Source organism: Eucyclogobius newberryi, unplaced genomic scaffold, assembly GCF_026437365.1.
Source record: "Eucyclogobius newberryi isolate DKJ021-1_F unplaced genomic scaffold, fEucNew1.0.hap1 SCAF_82, whole genome shotgun sequence".
NCBI classification, from domain to species: Eukaryota; Metazoa; Chordata; class Actinopteri; order Gobiiformes; family Gobiidae; genus Eucyclogobius; species Eucyclogobius newberryi.
Genome location: NW_027316523.1, coordinates 230,001 through 256,906, shown reverse-complemented (window position 1 = coordinate 256,906; position 26,906 = coordinate 230,001). Strand labels below are relative to the sequence as shown.

Sequence of the window (26,906 nt, the reverse complement as noted above, 5' to 3'; positions counted from 1 at the left end):
GTGAGAGGTGGTGGTGCCCGGGTCTGTGAGAGGTGGTGGTGCCCAGGTCTGTGAGAGGTGGTGGTGCCAAGGTCTGTGAGAGGTGGTGGTGCCCGGGTCTGTGAGAGGTGGTGCCCTGAGACGTTGTGCCCGGGTCTGTGAGAGGTGGTGGTGCCCGGGTCTGTGAGAGGTGGTGGTGCCCGTGTCTGGTGAGAGGTGGTGGTGCCCGGGTCTGTGAGAGGTGGTGCCCGTGTCTGTGAGAGGTGGTGGTGCCCGGGTCTGTGAGAGGTGGTGGTGCCTGGGTCTGGTGAGAGGTGGTGGTGCCCGGGTCTGTGAGAGGTGGTGGTGCCCGGGTCTGTGAGAGGTGGTGGTGCCCAGGTCTGTGAGAGGTGGTGGTGCCAAGGTCTGTGAGAGGTGGTGGTGCCCGGGTCTGTGAGAGGTGGTGCCCTGAGACGTTGTGCCCGGGTCTGTGAGAGGTGGTGGTGCCCGGGTCTGGTGAGAGGTGGTGGTGCCCGGGTCTGTGAGAGGTGGTGGTGCCCGTGTCTGGTGAGAGGTGGTGGTGCCCGGGTCTGTGAGAGGTGGTGGTGCCCGGGTCTGTGAGAGGTGGTGGTGCCCGGGTCTGTGAGAGGTGGTGGTGCCCAGGTCTGTGAGAGGTGGTGGTGCCAAGGTCTGTGAGAGGTGGTGGTGCCCGGGTCTGTGAGAGGTGGTGCCCTGAGACGTTGTGCCCGGGTCTGTGAGAGGTGGTGGTGCCCGGGTCTGGTGAGAGGTGGTGGTGCCCGGGTCTGTGAGAGGTGGTGGTGCCCGTGTCTGGTGAGAGGTGGTGGTGCCCGGGTCTGTGAGAGGTGGTGCCCGTGTCTGTGAGAGGTGGTGGTGCCCGTGTCTGTGAGAGGTGGTGGTGCCCGGGTCTGTGAGAGGTGGTGGTGCCTGGGTCTGGTGAGAGGTGGTGGTGCCCGGGTCTGTGAGAGGTGGTGGTGCCCGTGTCTGGTGAGAGGTGGTGGTGCCCGGGTCTGTGAGAGGTGGTGCCCGGGTCTGTGAGAGATGGTGCCCGGGTCTGGTGAGAGGTGGTGGTGCCCGGGTCTGTGAGAGGTGGTGGTGCCCGGGTCTGGTGAGAGGTGGTGGTGCCCGGGTCTGTGAGAGGTGGTGGTGCCCGGGTCTGGTGAGAGGTGGTGGTGCCCGGGTCTGTGAGAGGTAGTGCCCGGGTCTGTGAGAGGTGGTGGTGCCCGGGTCTGTGAGAGGTGGTGCCCGGGTCTGTGAGAGGTGGTGCCCGGGTCTGGTGAGAGGTGGTGGTGCCCGGGTCTGTGAGAGGTGGTGGTGCCCGGGTCTGGTGAGAGGTGGTGGTGCCCGGATCTGTGAGAGGTGGTGGTGCCCGGGTCTGGTGAGAGGTGGTGGTGCCCGGGTCTGTGAGAGGTGGTGGTGCCCGTGTCTGGTGAGAGGTGGTGGTGCCCGGGTCTGTGAGAGGTGGTGCCCGTGTCTGTGAGAGGTGGTGGTGCCCGTGTCTGTGAGAGGTGGTGGTGCCCGGGTCTGTGAGAGGTGGTGGTGCCTGGGTTTGGTGAGAGGTGGTGGTGCCCGGGTCTGTGAGAGGTGGTGGTGCCCGTGTCTGGTGAGAGGTGGTGGTGCCAGGGTCTGTGAGAGGTGGTGCCCGGGTCTGTGAGAGGTGGTGCCCGTGTCTGTGAGAGGTGGTGGTGCCCATGTCTGTGAGAGGTGGTGGTGCCCGGGTCTGTGAGAGGTGGTGGTGCCCGGGTCTGGTGAGAGGTGGTGGTGCCCGGGTCTGTGAGAGGTGGTGGTGCCCAGGTCTGTGAGAGGTGGTGGTGCCAAGGTCTGTGAGAGGTGGTGGTGCCCGGGTCTGTGAGAGGTGGTGCCCTGAGACGTTGTGCCCGGGTCTGTGAGAGGTGGTGGTGCCCGTGTGGTTAGAGGTGGTGGTGCCCGGGTCTGTGAGAGGTGGTGGTGCCCGGGTCTGTGAGAGGTGGTGCCCGTGTCTGTGAGAGGTGGTGGTGCCCGTGTCTGTGAGAGGTGGTGGTGCCCGGGTCTGTGAGAGGTGGTGGTGCCCGTGTCTGTGAGAGGTGGTGGTGCCCGGGTCTGTGAGAGGTGGTGGTGCCCGGGTCTGTGAGAGGTGGTGGTGCCCGGGTCTGTGAGAGGTGGTGGTGCCCGGGTCTGTGAGAGGTGGTGGTGCCCGGGTCTGGTGAGAGGTGGTGGTGCCCTGAGACGTTGTGCCCGGGTCTGTGAGAGGTGGTGGTGCCCGGGTCTGGTGAGAGGTGGTGGTGCCCGGGTCTGTGAGAGGTGGTGCCCGTGTCTGTGAGAGGTGGTGGTGCCCGTGTCTGTGAGAGGTGGTGGTGCCCGGGTCTGTGAGAGGTGGTGGTGCCCGGGTCTGTGAGAGGTGGTGGTGCCCGGGTCTGGTGAGAGGTGGTGGTGCCCGGGTCTGTGAGAGGTGGTGGTGCCCGTGTCTGGTGAGAGGTGGTGGTGCCCGGGTCTGTGAGAGGTGGTATCCGTGTCTGTGAGAGGTGGTGGTGCCCGTGTCTGTGAGAGGTGGTGGTGCCCGGGTCTCTGAGAGGTGGTGGTGCCCGTGTCTGTGAGAGGTGGTGGTGCCCGGGTCTGTGAGAGGTGGTGGTGCCCGGGTCTGTGAGAGGTGGTGGTGCCCGGGTCTGTGAGAGGTGGTGGTGCCCGGGTCTGTGAGAGGTGGTGGTGCCCGGGTCTGTGAGAGGTGGTGCCCGGGTCTGTGAGAGGTGGTGGTGCCCGGGTCTGTGAGAGGTGGTGGTGCCCGGGTCTGGTGAGAGGTGGTGGTGCCCGGGTCTGTGAGAGGTGGTGGTGCCCGGGTCTGTGAGAGGTGGTGCCCGGGTCTGTGAGAGGTGGTGGTGCCCGGGTCTGTGAGAGGTGGTTGTGCCCGGGTCTGTGAGAGGTGGTGGTGCCCGGGTCTGTGAGAGGTGGTGGTGCCCGGGTCTGTGAGAGGTGGTGCCCGGGTCTGGTGAGAGGTGGTGGTGCCCGGGTCTGTGAGAGGTGGTGGTGCCCGGGTCTGGTGAGAGGTGGTGGTGCCCGGGTCTGTGAGAGGTGGTGGTGCCCGGGTCTGTGAGAGGTGGTGGTGCCCGTGTCTGGTGAGAGGTGGTGGTGCCCGGGTCTGTGAGAGGTGGTGCCCGTGTCTGTGAGAGGTGGTGGTGCCCGGGTCTGTGAGAGGTGGTGGTGCCCGGGTCTGTGAGAGGTGGTGCCCGGGTCTGTGAGAGGTGGTGGTGCCCGGGTCTGTGAGAGGTGGTGGTGCCCGGGTCTGGTGAGAGGTGGTGGTGCCCGGGTCTGTGAGAGGTGGTGGTGCCCGTGTCTGGTGAGAGGTGGTGGTGCCCGGGTCTGTGAGAGGTGGTGCCCGTGTCTGTGAGAGGTGGTGGTGCCCGGGTCTGTGAGAGGTGGTGGTGCCCGGGTCTGTGAGAGGTGGTGCCCTGAGACTTTGTGCCCGGGTCTGTGAGAGGTGGTGGTGCCCGGGTCTGTGAGAGGTGGTGGTGCCCGGGTCTGTGAGAGGTGGTGGTGCCCAGGTCTGTGAGAGGTGGTGGTGCCCGGGTCTGTGAGAGGTGGTGGTGCCCGGGTCTGTGAGAGGTGGTGGTGCCCGGGTCTGTGAGAGGTGGTGGTGCCCGGGTCTGTGAGAGGTGGTGGTGCCCGGGTCTGTGAGAGGTGGTGCCCGGGTCTGTGAGAGGTGGTGGTGCCCGGGTCTGTGAGAGGTGGTGCCCTGAGAGGTGGTGCCCGGGTCGCTGTTTCCTGGGGCGTTTGAGTCATTATGCAGAGCCAAAGTTGGATTTTGTTGTCTAAAAATACTTATATTGTTCTTTCTTTTTTGATGTGTTTTCCAGCGTTAACGAGCCCGGGAACATGTCCTTTGTCAAAGAGACCGTGGATAAATTGTTAAAGGGCTACGATATTAGACTTCGGCCGGATTTCGGAGGTAAGCAAAGGTTCCACTCAAAAGTTCTATTTTTTGTGTTTGTTTTAATTGGTGGTGTTTTTCCTGCATGTGTAGGTCCCCCTGTAGCTGTTGGCATGAGCATAGACGTGGCGAGCATAGACAGAGTGTCAGAGGTCAATATGGTAAGTGACAATGAAGTGTAACCTACTACACTGATTATAATACTTTAAAATCATAAGAAAGAAGCAAGACAAAAGCCACTTTGCCTTGTACTAATATGTCTTAGACATATTAGTGCGGCCTGTGTGTTATAACAGCCATGGTTCTCTGCCTCTGTGATGTCACACAGAGGCAGCTCCGCCCCTCGCCACAAACACACGCCCACTCACTTCACAACACACAGCACATATTCTAGACATGAAATATAATGCAATGTTTTTGTATCTCTCTCGTGCATACATCAAAGTCAAGCCCAAACAATATGCCATAGGACATTTCCAAATATTTGAGACAGTAGGAATAAAAGTGTGGATAGAATTGGTTTAGTGGGGGGAAGATAATAATAAAAATGAATGTGGCTGTATTTTTAAAAATATTTTGACAATGTTACTGCAATCCTTCGGAAATGTTCTAAAATGTGTATGTACATGTCGTTTTTAGGATTGTTGTACAGCATTAAACATGAAAGAATTGTAAAATGTACAAAAAAAGTGCAGAAATATTACTCTATTTATTTTAAACATTACATGGTGAGTTTTTATTCTTAAACCACTTATTTTACAATCTTTCTTTAATCATTCTCATTCTAGACAACATACTCAACTGCATTTGTCAAAATATACATATCTCCAAAACAAACATTGTGGTGTTAGAGATGGTATATTGGGCCAATATTTGCACCTTTTATCATTTCACTTATTGGAGCTAAATCTCCAGCACTTCTGTCTAAAGAAAACTCATAAAGCTTTATTTTAAAACACTGTAATGTGAAGAGGACACAATAGTACACTGCAGGCTTATGGTTTTGTGGTAAAACAGGGCTGTGGGTGAGTTTATGTAGGGTAACATACTAGTACAAGTACTGTAAGTACAAGTACTGTAAGGTTATGAATGTCCTCCCACTTGTGAAGGAGGCGGGGCATTCAAGGTTGATATTGATTAAAGAATTGTTCAAGAATTCAAACATGACACTGCATAAGTGTGGGTAAGTTTGAATCGTATTTTTAAGAGTAGAATGGGGCACCAGCCGGATAATCGGCAATTTTAACAACTCTATAATTTAGATGAATTAATTAATTAGAAATGAATTTGCTCATTGATCTAAAGGTTTGAGAACGTAACTGTGACATTGACCCCTTTTCTGGAAATGAAGGAACACTTTACCAAATGTGGGTTATGAAGCGTTAATGACCAAAGAATTAAACAGATAAATATGAAGCAGGAATATGCAAATGAGTCGATAACAGATGGAAAACACTTGACATTGTGGTTCTAGATCTATCTGTGTGTTAGAGTGAAATGAATGTACAGTATACAGTGATGAAATTTAGCCTGTGAATTGCATCATACGAACGGCACCAGAAGCTGTGATCCTGAGGAGGAGGGCCTGCGAGGGGTCCAAGGGAGGGGTCCAAGGGCCTGCGAGGGGTCCAAGGGCCTGCGAGGGGTCCAAGGGAGGGGTCCAAGGGCCTGCGAGGGGTCCAAGGGAGGGGTCCAAGGGCCTGCGAGGGGTCCAAGGGCCTGCGAGGGGTCCAAGGGAGGGGTCCAAGGGCCTGCAAGGGGTCCAAGGGCCTGCGAGGGGTCCAAGGGAGGGGTCCAAGGGCCTGCGTGGGGTCCACGGGCCTGCGAGGGGTCCAAGGGAGGGGTCCAAGGGCCTGCGAGGGGTCCAAGGGCCTGCGAGGGGTCCAAGGGAGGTGTCCAAGGGCCTGCGAGGGGTCCAAGGGAGGTGTCCAAGGGCCTGCGAGGGGTCCGAGGGAGGGGTCCAAGGGCCTGCGTGGGGTCCAAGGGAGGGGTCCAAGGGCCTGCGAGGGGTCCAAGGGAGGGATCCAAGGGCCTGCGAGGGGTCCAAGGGCCTGCGAGGGGTCCAAGGGAGGGGTCCAAGGGCCTGCGTGGGGTCCAAAGGCCTGCGAGGGGTCCAAGGGAGGGGTCCAAGGGCCTGCGAGGGGTCCAAGGGCCTGCGTGGGGTCCAAGGGCCTGCGAGGGGTCCGAGGGAGGGGTCCAAGGGCCTGCGTGGGGTTCAAGGGAGGGGTCCAAGGGCCTGCGAGGGGTCCAAGGGAGGGGTCCAAGGGCCTGCGAGGGGTCCAAGGGCCTGCGTGGGGTCCAAGGGCCTGCGAGGGGTCCAAGGGCCTGCGAGGGGTCCAAGGGAGTGGTCCAAGGGCCTGCGTGGTTTCCAAGGGCCTGCGAGGGGTCCAAGGGCCTGCGAGGGTCCAAGGGCCTGTGTGGGGTCCAAGGGAGGGGTCCAAGGGCCTGCGAGGGGTCCAAGGGCCTGCGAGGGATCCAACCAAGAGCCTGCGTGGGGTCCAAGGGCCTGCGTGGGGTCCAAGGGCCTGCGAGGGGTCCAAGGGCCTGCGAGGGGTCCAAGGGAGTGGTCCAAGGGCCTGCGTGGTTTCCAAGGGCCTGCGGGGGTCCAAGGGCCTGCGAGGGTCCAAGGGCCTACGTGGAGTCCAAGTGGGGTCCAAGGGCCTGCGTGGGGTCCAAGTGGGGTCCAAGGGCCTGCGTGGAGTCCAAGTGGGGTCCAAGGGCCTGCGTGTCGTTTTCTGTCACCTCCAGGCTTCACTCAGGGGTCACTCAGGGTCACGCTGCAGCTCAGTCCACACACTGGTCAGAGCAGGGCCGCTCTGGAGCCCGGCTCTGACGTTGTGTAGCCAAAGAACAACTGGATCAGGTTCTGCGATCTGCGTTCACCTTGGCTCTGAGGCGTTCTCCTTGGCTCTGAGGCGTTCACCTTGGCTCTGAGGCGTTCTCCTTGGCTCTGAGGCGTTCTCCTTGGCTCTGAGGCGTTCTCCTTGGCTCTGAAGCGTTCTCCTTGGCTCTGAGGCGTTCTCCTTGGCTCTGAGGCGTTCACCTTGGCTCTGAGGCGTTCACCTTGGCTCTGAGGCGTTCTTCTTGGCTCTGAGGCGTTCACCTTGGCTCTGAGGCGTTCTCCTTGGCTCTGAGGCGTTCACCTTGGCTCTGAGGCGTTCTCCTTGGCTCTGAGGCGTTCTCTTTGGCTCTGAGGCGTTCTCCTTGGCTCTGAAGCGTTCTCCTTGGCTCTGAGGCGTTCTCCTTGGCTCTGAGGCGTTCACCTTGGCTCTGAGGCGTTCACCTTGGCTCTGAGGCGTTCTTCTTGGCTCTGAGGCGTTCACCTTGGCTCTGAGGCGTTCTCCTTGGCTCTGAGGCGTTCTCCTTGGCTCTGAGGCGTTCTCCTTGGCTCTGAGGCGTTCTCCTTGGCTCTGAGGCGTTCTCCTTGGCTAAAATATGGGGTCACCAAGTTCCCCTGCCATGTCCAATTCTGTTCAACTTGGGCCGAAACCAATCGTCTATGGCACCCAGGGGCCAATTGCACACCACAGGCTCTGTACAGTTTAATGTCTATCTGGCATCTATCATTGAGATGAAGTGCTGAAGCCGGCCAGTCGCATGCTAGCAGGAGGAGATAGCCCCTGACACGCTGTCCTGACAAGTATATGCGATGAAATGTACCCGCGGTGAATTATAATGCCCCGTTCCACAGCGGATCGCAGCTCACACTCTCACACTCTGCTGCCGGCGCTTGGTATTCATATTTAATAATGAGCCACATGAGTAAATTAGCCACTCTGACAGCCCCGATAGTGTGAAGGCATTGGAATACTTTAGCACTTTGCATTGTTATGTTGTATACCATAAAGTCCAAGTAAACTAATGTTTTTATACATAGACTATAACTGATTAGGGCTTAAATGTACCAGTAAAGAATCATACAAAATCATAAATAATGAAATAAGGTACTGTACTGGTATCGAAAAAGAATAAGTAGGTTAAAGACACAGAAAGTGTGGATGTCCCAGGGGAGCAGAAAATGACAAATGTTTCATGAAAACTACATTTATAAACATTTTCATTTAAAGTGATTTCAGGTACAATTCAGGAACCAGTTCTGAAAACCTGATATTGTTTGAGTTTGCTACTGGTACCGAGAACCCTGAAAGGTACCACACCCCATTTAGTATTGGCTGTAGGTATTTAGGTTTTTCATTGGCTCAACAAGGAGTAAAAACGTGCTCCTGAGGTGAGCCTTTTCTGCCATTTTGTCATTTGTACCTGAACCTGTACTAACGATACAGAAGTATTTCTAATACTTTAACTGTACCAGTTACCGTTATGGTCTTGTGTAATCAATGACTTTGTAAATCAACAACCTGCTTTAGTTCTTGGTGGAATAGAATAGAATCTTATGTTTCATTCGTCCATCCATCCCTTGTTCCCTTTCGGGGTCGCGGGTGACTGGTGCCTATCCCAGACTTTGGGCCTTAGGTGGGGTACAACCTGGACAGTGGCCAATTCGTCACAGGACCAACACAGAGACAGAGACATTACAGACATTCACTCTCACATTTATTCACTGGGGCCGATTTAGAGTCACCAATTCTACCATGCATGTGATTGGACAGTGGGAGGAGCCGGAGAACCCGGAGAGAACCCACGGTAACCCACGGTAACACAGAGAGAACCCACGGTAACCTACAGTAACACGGGGAGAACATGCAGACTCCACCCAGAGAGATCATGTGATGTTGGTCTGGTTCGGGAATCAAACCCATGATGATCCTTCTTGGCAGGCAAGAGCGCTTACCGCCTTTGCCACCGTGAACCCTACAACTTACGTGCTCGTCTTATGCTCGTCTTATGTGCTCGTCTTATGCTCGTCTTATGTGCTCGTCTTATGCTCGTCTTACGTGCTCGTCTTATGTGCTCGTCTTACGTGCTCGTCTTATGCTCGTCTTACGTGCTCGTCTTATACTCGTCTTAAGTGCTCGTCTTACGTCTTACGTGCTCGTCTTACGTGCTCGTCTTATACTCGTCTTAAGTGCTCGTCTTACGTCTTACGTGCTCGTCTTACGTGCTCGTCTTATGCTCGTCTTACGTGCTCGTCTTATGCTCGTCTTATGTGCTCGTCTTATGCTCGTCTTATGTGCTCGTCTTACGTGCTCGTCTTATGCTCGTCTTATGTGCTCGTCTTATGCTCGTCTTATGTGCTCGTCTTATGCTCGTCTTATGTGCTCGTCTTATGCTCGTCTTATGTGCTCGTCTTATGCTCGTCTTACGTGCTCGTCTTATGCTCGTCTTACGTGCTCGTCTTACGTGCTCGTCTTATGCTCGTCTTACGTGCTCGTCTTATGCTCGTCTTACGTGCTCGTCTTATGCTCGTCTTATGTGCTCGTCTTATGCTCGTCTTATGTGCTTGTCTTATGCTCGTCTTATGTGCTCGTCTTATGCTCGTCTTACGTGCTCGTCTTATGCTCGTCTTACGTGCTCGTCTTACGTGCTCGTCTTATGCTCGTCTTACGTGCTCGTCTTATGCTCGTCTTACGTGCTCGTCTTATGCCCGTCTTATGTGCTCGTCTTATGCTCGTCTTATGCTCGTCTTATGTGCTCGTCTTATGCTCGTCTTACGTGCTCGTCTTATGCTCGTCTTACGTGCTCGTCTTATGCTCGTCTTATGTGCTCGTCTTATGCTCGTCTTACGTGCTCGTCTTACGTGCTCGTCTTATGCTCGTCTTACGTGCTCGTCTTACGTGCTCGTCTTACGTGCTCGTCTTATGCTCGTCTTACGTGCTCGTCTTATGCTCGTCTTACGTGCTCGTCTTATGCTCGTCTTACGTGCTCGTCTTATGCTCGTCTTACTTGCTCGTCTTATGCGCTCGTCTTATGCTCGTCTTACGTGCTCGTCTTACGTGCTTGTCTTATGCTCGTCTTACGTGCTCGTCTTACGTGCTCGTCTTATGCTCGTCTTACGTGCTCGTCTTATGCTCGTCTTACGTGCTCGTCTTATGCTCGTCTTACGTGCTCGTCTTATGCTCGTCTTATGTGCTCGTCTTATGCTCGTCTTATGTGCTTGTCTTATGCTCGTCTTATGTGCTCGTCTTATGCTCGTCTTACGTGCTCGTCTTATGCTCGTCTTATGCTCGTCTTATGCTCGTCTTACGTGCTCGTCTTACGTCTTACGTGCTCGTCTTATGCTCGTCTTACGTGCTTGTCTTACGTGCTCGTCTTACGTGCTCGTCTTATGCGCTCGTCTTATGCTCGTCTTACGTGCTCGTCTTATGCTCGTCTTACGTGCTCGTCTTATGCGCTCGTCTTATGCTCGTCTTACGTGCTCGTCTTATGCTCGTCTTACGTGCTCGTCTTATGCTCGTCTTACGTGCTCGTCTTACGTGCTCGTCTTATGTGCTCGTCTTATGCTCGTCTTATGCTCGTCTTATGTGCTCGTCTTATGCTCGTCTTACGTGCTCGTCTTATGTGCTCGTCTTATGCTCGTCTTATGTGCTCGTCTTATGCTCGTCTTACGTGCTCGTCTTATGTGCTCGTCTTACGTGCTCGTCTTATGCTCGTCTTACGTGCTCGTCTTATACTCGTCTTAAGTGCTCGTCTTACGTCTTACGTGCTCGTCTTACGTGCTCGTCTTATACTCGTCTTAAGTGCTCGTCTTACGTCTTACGTGCTCGTCTTACGTGCTCGTCTTATGCTCGTCTTACGTGCTCGTCTTATGCTCGTCTTATGTGCTCGTCTTATGCTCGTCTTATGTGCTCGTCTTACGTGCTCGTCTTATGCTCGTCTTATGTGCTCGTCTTATGCTCGTCTTATGTGCTCGTCTTATGCTCGTCTTATGTGCTCGTCTTATGCTCGTCTTATGTGCTCGTCTTATGCTCGTCTTACGTGCTCGTCTTATGCTCGTCTTACGTGCTCGTCTTACGTGCTCGTCTTATGCTCGTCTTACGTGCTCGTCTTATGCCCGTCTTACGTGCTCGTCTTATGCTCGTCTTATGTGCTCGTCTTATGCTCGTCTTATGTGCTTGTCTTATGCTCGTCTTATGTGCTCGTCTTATGCTCGTCTTACGTGCTCGTCTTATGCTCGTCTAACGTGCTCGTCTTACGTGCTCGTCTTATGCTCGTCTTACGTGCTCGTCTTATGCTCGTCTTACGTGCTCGTCTTATGCCCGTCTTATGTGCTCGTCTTATGCTCGTCTTATGTGCTCGTCTTATGCTCGTCTTATGTGCTCGTCTTATGCTCGTCTTACGTGCTCGTCTTATGCTCGTCTTACGTGCTCGTCTTATGCTCGTCTTACGTGCTCGTCTTATGCTCGTCTTACTTGCTCGTCTTATGCGCTCGTCTTATGCTCGTCTTACGTGCTCGTCTTACGTGCTCGTCTTATGCTCGTCTTATGCTCGTCTTATGCTCGTCTTACGTGCTCGTCTTACGTCTTACGTGCTCGTCTTATGCTCGTCTTACGTGCTTGTCTTACGTGCTCGTCTTACGTGCTCGTCTTATGCGCTCGTCTTATGCTCGTCTTACGTGCTCGTCTTATGCTCGTCTTACGTGCTCGTCTTATGCGCTCGTCTTATGCTCGTCTTACGTGCTCGTCTTATGCTCGTCTTACGTGCTCGTCTTATGCTCGTCTTACGTGCTCGTCTTACGTGCTCGTCTTACGTGCTCGTCTTATGCTCGTCTTATGCTCGTCTTACGTGCTCGTCTTACGTGCTCGTCTTACGTGCTCGTCTAATGCTCGTCTTACGTGCTCGTCTTATGCTCATCTTACGTGCTCGTCTTACGTGCTCGTCTTACGTGCTCGTCTTACGTGCTCGTCTTATGCTCGTCTTACGTGCTCGTCTTATGTGCTCGTCTTACGTGCTCGTCTTACGTGCTCGTCTTACGTGCTCGTCTTATGCTCGTCTTATGTGCTCGTCTTAAGCTCGTCTTACGTGCTCGTCTTACGTGCTCGTCTTACGTGCTCGTCTTATGCTCGTCTTACGTGCTCGTCTTACGTGCTCGTCTTATGCTCGTCTTACGTGCTCGTCTTATGCTCGTCTTACGTGCTCGTCTTATGCTCGTCTTACGTGCTCGTCTTATGCTCGTCTTATGTGCTCGTCTTATGCTCGTCTTATGTGCTTGTCTTATGCTCGTCTTATGTGCTCGTCTTATGCTCGTCTTACGTGCTCGTCTTATGCTCGTCTTACGTGCTCGTCTTACGTGCTCGTCTTATGCTCGTCTTACGTGCTCGTCTTATGCCCGTCTTATGTGCTCGTCTTATGCTCGTCTTATGTGCTCGTCTTATGCTCGTCTTATGTGCTCGTCTTATGCTCGTCTTACGTGCTCGTCTTATGCTCGTCTTACGTGCTCGTCTTATGCTCGTCTTATGTGCTCGTCTTATGCTCGTCTTACGTGCTCGTCTTACGTGCTCGTCTTATGCTCGTCTTACGTGCTCGTCTTACGTGCTCGTCTTACGTGCTCGTCTTACGTGCTCGTCTTATGCTCGTCTTACGTGCTCGTCTTATGCTCGTCTTACGTGCTCGTCTTATGCTCGTCTTACGTGCTCGTCTTATGCTCGTCTTACGTGCTCGTCTTACGTGCTCGTCTTACGTGCTCGTCTTATGCTCGTCTTATGCTCGTCTTACGTGCTCGTCTTATGCTCGTCTTACGTGCTCGTCTTACGTGCTCGTCTTACGTGCTCGTCTTACGTGCTCGTCTTATGCTCGTCTTACGTGCTCGTCTTATGTGCTCATCTTATGCTCGTCTTACGTGCTCGTCTTACGTGATCGTCTTACGTGCTCGTCTTATGCTCGTCTTACGTGCTCGTCTTATGCTCGTCTTACGTGCTCGTCTTATGCTCGTCTTACGTGCTCGTCTTATGCTTGTCTTACGTGCTCGTCTTATGTGCTCGTCTTATGCTCGTCTTACGTGCTCGTCTTACGTGCTCGTTTTACGTACTCGTCTTACGTGCTCGTCTTATGCTTGTCTTACGTGCTCGTCTTACGTGCTCGTCTTACGTGCTCGTCTTACGTGCTCGTCTTATGCTCGTCTTACGTGCTCGTCTTATGCTCGTCTTACGTGCTCGTCTTATGCTCGTCTTACGTGCTCGTCTTACGTGCTCGTCTTACGTGCTCGTCTTGTGCTCGTCTTACGTGCTCGTCTTACGTGCTCGTCTTACGTGCTCGTCTTATGCTCGTCTTATGCTCGTCTTACGTGCTCGTCTTATGTGCTCGTCTTATGCTCGTCTTACGTGCTCGTCTTACGTGATCGTCTTACGTGCTCGTCTTATGCTCGTCTTACGTGCTCGTCTTATGCTCGTCTTACGTGCTCGTCTTATGCTCGTCTTACGTGCTTGTCTTATGCTTGTCTTACGTGCTCGTTTTACTTGCTCGTCTTATGTGCTCGTCTTACGTGCTCGTCTTATGTGCTCGTCTTATGCTCGTCTTACGTGCTCGTCTTACGTGCTCGTCTTACGTGCTCGTCTTACGTGCTCGTCTCTGCTTGGATCTGACCTGTAACGTGGCATGGGGACGTCACTTAGTTTCATACCAAAGTCTAGTAGAACATTAAAGGCAAAACAATCTCATCTCCATGGAGACAAACATGTCAGACCACAGAACAGTTACATTCTGCCCCTTAAAAGAACCCATTTAATGCACCTCAACACGCAGCATTACTAGTTTGACCAGAAACGTGGATTGTCAGACTAATCTATTGATTAAAGCTGTTTTTATTGGAGACTGCTACATGCTTTTAACCTGAGTCTGCACGGCTGTATAAAAGGCTCTTAAGTGGTGATCGTATTGTTTACTGTCTCAGACATGTCGACGTACAGAGGAAGCATCTTTGACCTCAGTGATCAGGCACAACTGTCCCAGAAGCCTTCAGAGCAGTTTGGGTTCAATGATAAGCTGGAAATCCTTTCTACATGTTACATTTAGACAAGATTGTTTGTTATCGTAAGGCTATTTTAACCTCCAGCTTCAGGGGATGAGAGTGAAGGGACATACAGTGTCGGACTCGCGATTCAAACTCACGCGCTGCACTTGGAGCCTGGCATAAGTGCTGTGACTTAACCACTCCACCACCAGGCAGCACTAGCTACAGCTATTCCATAGAATGTCTGTTGTTGGATCTATCAAGTGGTGGAAAGTAACAAAGTACTATACTTAAGTAAAATATCTAGGTATCTGTACCTTACTGAAGTAAACTGGACACGTTTTACTTTTACTTTTTGAGAGCAGGTATATTTACTTGAAAAGTAAAGTACTTTTCTGTAGATTTGAAAGTTAAAGACAGGATTTAGACTGAAATATATATAAAGTAGATAAATGAAGTTATTTATTCAAACACTTCTGTATCAAGAGCATTACATTTGACGCTTTTATAGTTCTCAATATCTGTGTGCAATACTTTTCCTTATTACTTTTTAGCTGGTACTTCAATACTTTTAGAGTTTAAGTAGATTGTTTTAAGTGATATTGTGATTAAAAAGAATAAATCTTGAAGGTTTATTTTTTGGGGGGATCTGCATTTCCATCTTTTGTTCAGACAATGACGTGTCTATAATGGTCGTTGGGAAATCCTGGCAGGTTAAAAGCCTGAAACAAACATGTCTGACATCTGAGTGAGAACTGTTCCTGTAGCAACTCACTTTCCTCCTTTCTCTTTCCTGAAGGCTGCGAGAAGATGAGACCTGTCAATCATCCTCCCGCCGCCTCCCCACATGTCATGCATCTTTGCACAGACACAGATATTGTAAATTACTTCCCCGGGTTAATTGATTAGCCTTCTCCTCAATGTCCGACACTCGGACTCTGGTTGGTCGCTTGGGCTGGACGCTGGCTCCTAACGGCCCGTGTGGGCGTGTGCGATAGCTTTTAATCTGTTGATGGGATCAGCGAGAATATTTAGTGGCGTTTTTGGTGCAAATGGCCAGGCTGAAGGAGTGTGAAGCAGACAGATTAAAGCTGCAGTGCAAAGGCAGGTCTGAAACACCACACCTCCTTAGAAATGATGGACTGTATGAATAATGTTGTCTTGCATCTTCTTCACTAAACAAGAATGACTTACTACAGCGAATAAGCAATGATTAAAACATGTACAAACACTGGCAAGACTGAACCGGGTCAAAACAGGACAAAACTAGAAATAGGTCAGGTCTAAACCTGATTAAAACCAGGTCTAACTTTGGTCTAACAACGGCATGAGAAGCAAGACTGAACCAGGTCTAAACTAAGATGGAACTCGGACTGAGCCAAATCTAAAATAAAGGGCTAGAGCTTCTACTATATAACTGCATAAAGTTTATACCAGGACAGATCATAACATCAAAGTCTAGAGTTTATTACCATGTTATGACGTTCACAGTTCAAAAAGAAAAGAGACATTGACATTATGCTTCAACTTGCAAATATTCATGGTTTGTTATCAATTAAGGCATGTACTGTATATACTATGGTGAACCTGCATTATGTATGTATGTATTATTATGTCTCACACACAAAAGGTGTCTTATTGTGAAAGGTTGAAGGAAGTAGTAGAGGGGTGAGGGTATTTAAATGGGTTCTTGTTGCACAGGTGTGGTTGATTTTTGATGGAAGCAAATAAAGAAGAGACACAAACGTACTTTTGGTCTGATTATTTGAACTTCCACATTGGTGACCCTGACGTTGGAATTATGTCAGTTGGGAGCTCTTCCGCGGCCGCTGTCCCGTCTGCGACAGCTATTTTTGGGGCTACTATTAAGCTCCCGGAGTTTTAGCAACACGACCCAGAGCCCTGGTTCCATCATGTTGAGGCGCAGTTCCAGTTACGAGGCATCACTGCCGACGAGACGAAGTATTTTCACGTTGTTTCGGTGTTGGATTCTGCCACTACTCGCAGGCTGATGGGACTGCTCCGTGCCCCGCCGCATGGCAACAAGTATGAGGCTCTGAAGACGCAGTTACTACGTTTGTACAGCTGTCTGACCTGGAGCGAGCCGACCGCCTGCTGTCCATGTCAGGTTTAGGAGACAGTAAACCTACAGAACTTATGGAGAACATGTTGGCCTTGCTGGGACCCGGTGATGCATCTTTTCTATTCACCCACCTGTTCCTGCGCGAGCTCCCGCCTCCCGTGCGCCCCGCCCTGGCCTCCCGTGCGCCCCGCCCTGGCCTCCCGTGCGCCCCGCCCTGGCCTCCCGTGCACCCCGCCCTGGCCTCCTCGGAGTTCGTGAACAGTGAGGATTACCGGGGTTTGGCGGAAGAAGCAGATAAACTCTGGCTGGCGTCCCGTCACTACTCCGCCGTGCACGCGCTGCTGCCAGGTGAGCCGATGGACCCGGGTGCTGTGGACGTCGCGGCGGTCACGGAGCGTCAGCGGAGGGAGCGCCCGCTGTGCTTCTATCATCGGCGTTTTGGAGTGAAAGCCCGGCGCTGCATTCCGCCGTGCTCCTTTCAGCAGCAGGGAAACGAGAGAGCCGGTGCACACTAGCAGCTTCGTGCATCGGCGCATCAGACAAGCTGCTTTTCGTTGAGGACGGCATGTCAGGGAGACGTTTCCTGGTGGATTCAGGGGCGCAGCACAGCATCGTTCTCGCCTCCTCTGCTGACACTTTGGGACCTGGACAGGGGCCTTCGTTGGATGCGGCCAACGGGACCTCCATCCGCACCTTCGGCACCAGGTTAATTTCTGTTTGTTTTAATGGACATGTGTTCAGCTGTGACTTCGTAGTTGCTTCTGTTACAGTTCCCATTATTGGTGCAGATTTTTTGTGTGCTTATAGACTTTTAGTGGATGTTGCTAATAGGTGTCTGATTGACGCTGTATCATTTAGTTCTTATCCATGTACGCTTGGGGGGGCTGGACCGCTCCTCGCTAACATGCTAGCAGCAGGGGATACATACCAGCGACTTTTAGCAGACTTTCCTGCTCTAACTGTCTCTACATTTTCTGCTGCTGTAGCTAAACATGGGGTGGAGCATTATATTACCACAGAGGGCCCGCCGGTTTTTGCTCGGGCACGCCGTTTGGATGTGGCTAAGCTTGTAATAGCCAAAAAGGAGTTTGCGAATATGGAGCGGCTCGGCATTGTGCGCCGCTCTAACAGCCCCTGGGCCTCCCCTTTGCACATGGTTCCTAAGTCCGACGGTGGGTGGCGGCCATGTGGGGATTTTCGACGCCTCAACAAGGCCACCACTAACGACAGATACCCAGTCCCGCACATTCAGGATTTTTCTGTGCATTTGGCGGGTGCTGTTGTTTTTTCAAAAGTAGATCTGGTGAGAGGTTATCACCAGGTCCCAGTTCATCCTCAAGATGTGCCCAAGACAGCGGTGATTACTCCGTTTGGATTATTTGAGTTTCTGAGGATGCCGTTCGGACTGAAAGGTGCTGCACAGACGTTTCAGCGGTTTATGGACTCTGTGTTACGTGAAATGCCTTTTCTGTTTTTTTGTCTATCTTGACGACATTCTAGTAGCTAGTCCCACAGCGGAGGTGCACAGGTCACACCTCCGCCTGCTGTTTGAGCGCCTTACTGAACATGGACTGATTGTGAACCCGGCAAAATGTCAGTTTGGATTATCGGAGATTGAATTTCTGGGCAACCGTGTGACGCCTCATGGTGCTGTTCCACTGCCTACTAAAACGGAAACTATTTCAGCGTTTCCGTGTCCCCGTTCAGTGAAACCCCTGCAGGAGTTTTTGGGTATGGTAAACTTTTATAACCGCTTTATTCCGCGGGCTGCCCACATCATGCACCCTTTGTACGAAGCACTCAGGGGCAAGAAGGGTAATCAGGAGATCGAGTGGACCTCAGAGAGGTTGCAGGCTTTTGACAGAGCTAAGACTGCACTGGCTGACGCCGCCTTGTTGGCCCATCCCGACCCAGCTGCACCCCTCGCCCTGACCACAGATGCATCGGATTATGCTGTAGGAGCGATTTGTGAACAGTGGGTTAATGGAGCCTGGCAGCCCCTGGCCTTCTTCAGTAAGAAGCTGCGTGACTCTGAGAGGAAGTACAGTACGTTTGACAGAGAGCTCCTGGCACTTTTTCTAGCCACCCAACATTTTAGGTTCCTTTTGGAAGGTCGGGGCTTTACTGTGTTGGATCACAAGCCCCTAACATTTGCCATGGCCAAGGTTTCTGAACCGTGGTCAGCGCGTCAACAGCGGCAGCTTTCCGCTATTTCGGAATTTACCACGGACATCCAACACTTGCCCGGGAAAGATCATTTTGTGGCCGACTGTCTCTCTCGAGCTCGGATTGGGGCTGTACATTTGGGGGTGGACTATGCCGCTATGGCAGCAGATCAGCTTACGGACGCAGAAATTAAAACGTTGCGTACAGCTACGGAGTGTAGTTTGACTTTGGATGATGTTACTTTTCACGACAGTGGTGCAACCCTTCTCTGCGATGTGTCTACAGGCAAACCGCGGCCTTTGGTTCCTGTCAGCTGGCGTCAACGGATTTTTGATGCTGTTCATTCCTTGTCTCACCCCGGGGTTAAGGCCTCCGTGAAACTGGTGGGGGCAAAGTTTGTGTGGGCTGGCCTCCGTAAGGATGTTAAGACTTGGGCCACTACATGTGTTGCCTGCCAGCGCGCTAAGGTGCAACGCCACACCAAAGCTCCACTGGGCCCTTTCCTGATTCCTGACAGGCGGTTTGAGCATGTCCATGTGGATTTAGTTGGTCCTTTTCCTCCTTCCAGGGGATTTACACACATATTGGTAGACCGGACTACGCGTTGGCCTGAAGCAGTTCCTCTGTCGTCTACTACTTCAGCTGAGGTGGCACGGGCATTCATTTTTTCTTGGGTCGCGCGTTTTGGGGTTCCCTTGGACATGACCTCAGATAGGGGCCCGCAGTTTACTTCCGAGCTGTGGAATGCTGTGGCTGGTACTTTGGGGGTTAAACTCCACCGGACAACTGCATATCACCCACAGGCTAATGGGCTGTGTGAACGTTTTCACCGCAGCTTTGAAAGCTGCTCTTCGTGCCTCGCTTGTGGACAGTAGTTGGGTGGACAGGCTGCCCTGGGTCCTGTTGGGCCTGCGTTCGGCCCCCAAAGACGACCTCAATTCCTCTTCTGCGGAGTTGGTTCTCGGACAGACTTTAAGGGTCCCGGGGGAATTTCTTCCGGGCTCTTCGGGGGTAGGCCCTAGCGTGGCTAGCCGGGCAGGTTATCACAGGGAAGCTGAGGTTTTTGCTCCTGTTCCTGCTCATCATTGTCTCCCTCTGTCGTATGTGCCGCAGGACCTGATGTCGGCAAGGTATGTTTTCATCCGCCATGATGCACATCGTTTGCCACTACAGCCACCATACGACGGCCCCTTTCGCGTTCTGGAAGCTGGGCCTAAGGCCTTCCTGGTGGAGCGGGGAACTTGTCACGAGCGGGTTTCGGTGGATCGTTTAAAACCGGCCCATGTACTTAAGGACGATGATGTGCAGTTGGCACTCCCTGCTCGCCGTGGCCGCCCCCCCTGCTCGCCCTGGCCGCCCTGCTACCACAGTCATTACCAGGGATAGTGGGCATAGGCCAGTCTCACCCTCAGTGGTGGTCAGGTGCAGTGGTAGGGGTAGGATTATTACTGTTCCTAAGCATTACTGTTGACTTTTGTTTATATTTTGTTATTTTGTGTGTTCGGGGGGGACCTGTATGGCGAACCTGCATTATGTATGTATGTAATTATTATGTCTCGCACACAAAAGGTGTCTTATTGTGAAAGGGTGAAGGAAGTAGTAGAGGGGTGAGGGTATTTAAATGGATTCTTGTTGCACAAGTGTGGGTGATTTTGATGGAAGCAAATAAAGAAGAGACACAAACGTACTTTTGGTCTGATTATTTGAACTTCCACAATACTATATATACTGTGTATATAGCCTACTGAAAACACCACATTATCAGACACAACATAATCAATCAATTATTTTATTGCACTTACTCTGAAATTAGTCATTTTAATCATTTGATTTAAAATAATGTTCATGTTCCTTGTTTACGTGCATCACACAGAGAGTGGAGTCCTTAATATAATTCACGGATAGTTATTATTAGCCTGTTATTTAGACATGCAGGTTAGACATGTGCACTAAGGATATGTGCTTCACAGATTACATCAAATGTAGTGTTTTTGCAGAGGTTCTAAAACTCCCACGATTAAGTCACCTTAAACATCTGCTGTAATGAAAGAAACTGTGGATCTTGACATGTTTAAACCAGGATCACTCTAGGACTAAACCTGGACTTCATCTAGACAATCAACGTATTCATAATTCAATAAAAGAATAACCTTAACTTCAAATTTGAGCTAGATCAGATCAAAACAAAGGGATAAAACCTGTTCTGAATTCAAATGAAGCTGTAGTTTGTAGAGTGGTCCATGAACCCCAGCATGAGAACCTCCAGCAGCACCAGCCTTTTACTTATCAGATTTTGATCCGAGAGGAGGAATTTATTTAGTGTCCAATTGCACTTTTCAGAAGGTCGATTTGTGATCAATTTCCCGTGGCATCCAGCCCAGTATTTAACTATCTTTGAAATCTCTTTGAATACGTCTTCATTAGAGACTCGGACTCAGTGTCAGGACAGAAGCCTTGAAGGAGCTCGACTGGTTCTGGTTTGATGCTGGTATTTTCCTGCAGACACAGGATGTGAAGTGGCTCCAGATCAAATCCATCTCATGCTTTTTCACCCACACGTGCTGAACAGAGTAACGAGTAGAACAGAGCCTCGTTTTCACCCTGCCGCGCTAAAATATATTGGAAAATATAACCCCAGACTAACAATATAATTAACATTTACCTTACTTGAACATATCTGTATATGCTACACATTTGGTTTATTCATGTTTGCTGTTCTATAAGTGAAATGTAGTGATACATTGTGTATGTTAAAGGTTTTTGTGGCGTCGGGTCCATCCTCAGCAGCTCAATTATGCTTTTCAATGTGGCATATTATGCTAAATGATGCTTTACTGCAATGATATTTCCTCATTATTACTTTACTCAAAGTTGTATTTTGCTGGATTCCTGCATGTTTGACTGACCCTGTAGTGTCCTTGTTTCACCCGCCCCCTATCCCCGCCCACATCCTTGTGCTTAGTCGAGATTATTTGAAAAATGAAGACACCAAGTGACACATGAAGAGTTAAATGAAGAGTTCTAAAATGTTCCATAGCCATAAAAAGATGTAAAATAAAATGTTCTGCTTGTTACAATGAAAAGTCATGATAAAGTTCTGCAGTTTTTAAAAGGAATTCAATAGTTCGGTTTATATATTAATAAGTAATTTAGATCAATATTGCAGTTTACAATGAACAAAATGTAAAATTATGATCTATTTATGTTACAGTTAAGTACCTGCAAAAAAGCATAATATATCTCCTTTGAGAACATGCAATAATAAGCCTCTTTCCTTTACTACGGTGTGTCTTTGTAAGTCTAACAGCTCGCACAGACCTGAACTACAGCTACAGCGCGGTGCAGTGAGCAGTGAGCAGTGAGCAGTGAGCAGTGAGCAGTGCGTTTCCTGTTTACAGTCAGACATTGGAAGGACCTCGTTGAAATGAGTTTAGCTGCAGCGTGGACTCTCTCCTCACTCAGACTCTGTGAGAAGAAGAGCACAAAGGTGTCGGCTTCAGTCACACCAGGTACAGCCTGTGTGGGCGTGCTCTGCTGTTGTCAAGGAGATGGGATTATTAATATATTTCAGACCCGACTCTCTCTGCACCTTTTTTAGCTCCAAGACGACGATCCTTGCACACTCTTTTTTTTAAAACAGGTGTTATTTATAAGCTACTGCACAACACACAGTGGCTGTGCAGATGAGAGTTCACTTTGCACTCTTACAACTGTAACTGACAAATACAGTGTCAATTTGCCAATGCAGTTTTTGCCCTTGCAAAAAATGGCAGGGACGATACTCAGAAAATCACTGAATCACAATGTAACAATCTTTCAAGGCGTTTCTTCTGTGTCTCTTCAGTTGTATTGATCCTTTAAATTCTGTAATTCTGGAAGAAACTGGAGGAAAACTGAAGCAAACCATAACACGCTTTCTATGATGAACTGACTACATCAAATCAAATCAAATCAAATCAATTTATTTTTGTAAGGCCCAAAATCACAACAACAGTTGCCTCTGAGGGCCACAGGGAGAAATGAATCAACAATGTCTGTGGTGGCGATGGAGTCAGACAATGTCTGTGGTGGCGATGAAGTCAGACAATGTCTGTGGTGGCGAGGGACGATGTCCCAGGGTCCTCTGTCCTTAGACTCTCCTTCTCGGCCAGGAAAAACTACAAAAAAAACCTCTTTGGGAAAAAAGCGTAGAAACCTGGAGGAGTTCCAGTGAAGGAGAGATCCGACTCTCACAGACGGACAGACGGACACGAGGAGACTGGAGCTGGACCCACTCTTCAGGCAGAAGAGGGACCGTCTGAGTCGAGCTGGACCCACTCTTCAGGCAGAAGAGGGACCGTCTGAGTCGAACTGGACCCACTCTTCAGGCAGAAGAGGGACCGTCGGAGGCGAGCTGGACCCACTCTTCAGGCAGATGAGGGACCGTCGGAGGCGAGCTGGACCCACTCTTCAGGCAGAAGAGGGACCGACTGAGGCGAACTGGAGCCACTCTTCAGGCAGATGAGGGACCGTCCACACAGGGCAGGGACCACTTCACCAGGAGAGGGACATCTGGGTCCACAGGTCCTCAGGAGTGAGAGAAAGAAAAAGAAGGCGGTGAACAGTTTGCAAGTGGAATCAAAAAATAAATATTGTTTGATAGCATAAGTAGTCAGAAGAAGAAGAGGATAGTGCTCAAGCTGTCATACAGCACAGTTACTCCTAGGGCAGCGTAGCTGAAGCTGTGGGTTTATCTTTCTGTTCCTAACTACTCTGACCATAAGCGATTTCGAAGAGGAACGTTTTAAGCCTGGACTTAAATGAAGAGACTGTGTCAGCATATTTAACATGGGTCGGGAGCTGATTCCATAACACAGGGGCTTGGTAGCTAAACGCTCTACCTCCTACAGTACTTTTAGAGACTCTTGGCACCACCAGAAGGCCGGCATTCTGAGAGCGAAGAGCTCTGTTTGGATGATATGGTTCTATAGCATCTTTGAGGTAGGATGGGGCCATGTCATTTATGGCTTTGTAGGTCAAGAGTAGAATTTTGAATTTGATTCTGGACTCGACGGGGAGCCAGTGAAGAGACTTCAGCACTGGCGTAATGTGCTCTCTTCTTTTTGTTCCTGTTAGTAATCTTGCTGCTGCATTTTGAACCAGTTGAAAGCTTTTTATGGAGCTTTTAGGACCTGCTGTGAGCAGGAGTTACAGTAGTCTAATCTAGTCGTTACAAATGCATGGATAAGTTTTTCAGCTTCACTTTTAGGCAGGATTCTTCTGATTTTGGCTCTTGTTGCGCAAATGGAAATAGGCTGTTTTACAAGCTTGATTTATATGAGCTTTAAATGAGAGCTCCTGGTCAAATAAGACTCCAAGGTTTCGTACAGTAGAACTGGAGGCTTCACTGACATTGTCCAGTGTGACTATCTGCTCAGATAGAGCGTCTCGTAGATGCTTAGGACGAGCACAATGACCTCCAGCACAATGACCTCGGTTTTTTCAGGGTTAAGAAGCAGGTAGTTTAATGTCATCCAGGTTTTTATCTCCTTCACACAAGCACTAAGTCTGTCTACTTGATCGCTCTGATCAGGTTTCATTGATAAATACAGCTGAGTGTCGTCTGCATAGCAGTGGAAGTTAATGCCATGTGACCTGATCATGTGACCTAATGGCAGCATATAAAGAGTAAACAGAATTGGACCGAGTACCGAACCCTGTGGCACACCGTAAATTACTTTAGAGCTTGGTGAGGAGCTCTGGTTTACATTAACAAATTGGAACCTATCAGATAAATAGGATTTAAACCAGCTGAGGGCTGTTCCTCCAACACCTACATCACATTCTAACCTCTGCAGTAGAATGTTGTGGTCGATGGTGTCAAACGCTGCGCTGAGGTCCAACAGAACCAGGATTGAGACCAGTCCATCGTCAGCGGCTAATAACAAATCATTTGTGACTTTAACTAGTGCAGTTTCAGTGCTGTGGTGGGCTCTGAACCCTGACTGGAAAACTTCAAATAAGTTATTGTCCTGCAGGTGGCGACAAAGCTGTTTTACTACAACTTTTTCAAGGATTTTAGAGACGAAGGGAAGATTTGAAATAGGTCTGTAGTTTACCAATAGGTCGGGATCTAGATTAGGCTTTTTCAGAAGAGGTTTAATGACTGCATGTTTGAAGGACTGTGGAACATAGCCACTTTCGAGTGAAGTATTTATTATATTAAGAATAGAGTGTATAATTAGGGGAAGAATGTCTTTGAGGAGTCTGCTTGGAATGGGGTCTAGGACACAAGTTGAGCTTTTAGAGGACAAAATGGCTGAAGTTATCTCTGCTTGATCAACAGCTGTGAACCTTTCTAGGTTTACAGGTGGATTTATATGGGACGTTAGATTTACAGCTTGGGCTAGTTCAGGGCTAATAGCGGGGGTAATTTCATCTAATTTATCTCTGATCTCTGTTTTTATTTTATTATTAAAAAATAGGAGGAAATCATCAGAGCTAAGTGTAGTTGGGATTGAGGGCTCTACTGCACTGTGACAGTTTGTTAGCCTAGCTACAGTGCTGAAAAGAAATTTAGTGTTACTTTTGTTGACTTCTATTAGATTTGAATAATATCTGGTTTGGGCCTTACGCAGAGCCTGCTTATAGGACAGCAGGCAACTTTTCCATGCTTTTAGGGATTCTTCTGTGTGAGAGCGACGAAATAATCCCTCTAACTTTCTAACTCTTTGTTTATGTGAACGCAGTTCTTGGTTGTACCATGGGGAGGCGCGCTTTGGCCTAATGACCTTCTGTTTTAACGGCGCGACAACGTCAAGAGCAGACTTCAGAGAATTCATGGTCAAGTCGACACATTGATCACTTAAACTGGGACTAAAATCAGATTTAGATGCTAATGATTTCAGATCTTCATAACAAAAAGTAAGCAACAATTTAGAATTTCCAGGGTAGAAATGTACCTTAGTGTGCTGTTCTATAATAAGGAATGTGAAAACAAATCATGTCAAATTCAATAGTAAATGTCTTTAAAGCAGGGATCTTCTTACACATATGAGTGGTTTTCTTCTTGATTTTTATTTTTTTGTGAGATTTTGAAGTTAATGCCAGTTCTTTCATTGAAACTGAAATGTTTTCCACTACAATGTTATTCCACAATGTAGAATGTTGTTGTTGTTGTTTTTTACAAACCTCCATGCAGATGAAGTTTGTAGTCGATTGCGTCCCTGTAAACTTGCTGCATTATGAATTTAAATCCTAGCCAGGCATGGAGCTCTAATAAGCATCAGCAGTTAAGTGAATTCCTTGTATATATCTCTGTAGACATTAATTCACCTCACGCAGTCGTAATAAGCTTGAAGACACGTCCTGTGATAAAAAGACTCATTTAGACGTTTCAACACCTCCAGCCCAGAGCAACTGTTTCAAACGTCTTAGTGCAGATGTTCTCCCGGGTTCACCTCCGGCCCCAACGATGTACAAGGTAAGGCTAACTTAACCGGATATTACTGCATTTCTCCAGACGCAGCGATATCTGGAAAAGTGTGCATTTAGCAAGAAAGTGTCAAATTCAAACCGGCCTTTTGTCTCAATCTTAAACGTGGATGAATCGCAGCTAAATGACTTTCATCCATATGTAAAGCTGTTTTTAGGGCATTTATTTATCTGATTGTGCAGCTAATTGTATTCTATCTCATCTCAAATCTAGAACAGAGGATGTTTGTCTGGTCGTTAAAGCTGCTTTGATTGTACGACTGAACAAACATTGAAACATGTCCAGGACGTTCACATTTTAGAAAAGACTAATAAGAGTCACATGCATTTCAGAACGTGTTCAGGACGTGTTCAGGACGTGTTCAGGACGTGTTCAGGACGTGTTCAGGACGTGTTCAGTACGTGTTCAGGACGTGTTCAGGACGTGTTCAGGACGTGTTCAGAACGTGTTCAGTACGTGTTCAGTACGTGTTCCGGACGTGTTCCGGACGTGTTCAGGACGTGTTCAGGACGTGTTCAGGACGTGTTCAGAACGTATTCAGGACGTGTTCAGGACGTGTTCAGAACGTGTTCAGTACGTGTTCAGTACGTGTTCAGGACGTGTTCAGGACGTGTTCAGGACGTGTTCAGGACGTGTTCAGGACGTGTTCAGAACGTATTCAGGACGTGTTCAGGACGTGTTCAGGACGTGTTCCGGACGTGTTCAGGACGTGTTCAGGACGTGTTCCGGACGTGTTCAGGACGTGTTCCGGACGTGTTCAGGACGTTTTCCGGACGTGTTCAGGACGTGTTCAGGACGTGTTCAGGACGTGTTCCGGACGTGTTCAGGACGTGTTCAGGACGTGTTCCGGACGTGTTCAGGACGTGTTCAGAACGTGTTCAGGACGTGTTCAGAACGTGTTCAGGACGTGTTCAGAACGTGTTCAGGACGTGTTCAGGACGTGTTCAGGACGTGTTCAGAACGTGTTCAGGACGTGTTCAGAACGTGTTCCGGACGTGTTCAGGACGTGTTCCGGACGTGTTCAGGACGTGTTCAGAACGTGTTCAGGACGTGTTCAGAACGTGTTCAGGACGTGTTCAGAACGTGTTCAGTACGTGTTCAGTACGTGTTCCGGACGTGTTCAGGACGTGTTCAGGACGTGTTCCGGACGTGTTCAGGACGTGTTCAGGACGTGTTCAGGACGTGTTCAGGACGTGTTCCGGACGTGTTCAGAACGTGTGCGCGGAGGTGTAAAGTACAGTATTTCACCCTGGAGAGACAAAGAGACCACGAGAATGGACTGTTTAGCAGCTTTATTCGTGAGACCCCGGTGGAAGACGTTGCAATCATGGGCCCTCCATGATCTGATTGTATGAGATGTGTCCCCCCGGAGCCTGGAGACTGATGTGTCCCCCCGGAGCCTGGAGACTGGTGTGTCCCCCCGAAGCCTGGAGACTGGTGTGTCCCCCCGGAGCCTGGA

At 50.1% G+C, this 26,906-nt stretch overlaps 1 protein-coding gene across 4 annotated transcripts in view; it reads left to right on the top strand.

Moving 5' to 3' along the window:
- Positions 1–26,906, top strand: part of gabrb3 (gamma-aminobutyric acid type A receptor subunit beta3) — a 101,151-nt gene that overhangs the window by 44,246 nt on the left and 29,999 nt on the right. For all 4 annotated transcript variants that reach the window (XM_072437709.1, XM_072437707.1, XM_072437710.1 and 1 more), the window contains 2 exons: positions 3,804–3,895; positions 3,971–4,038. In XM_072437709.1, the coding sequence (XP_072293810.1) occupies positions 3,804–3,895; positions 3,971–4,038 (160 nt within the window). The remainder of the gene's footprint in view (positions 1–3,803; positions 3,896–3,970; positions 4,039–26,906) is intronic.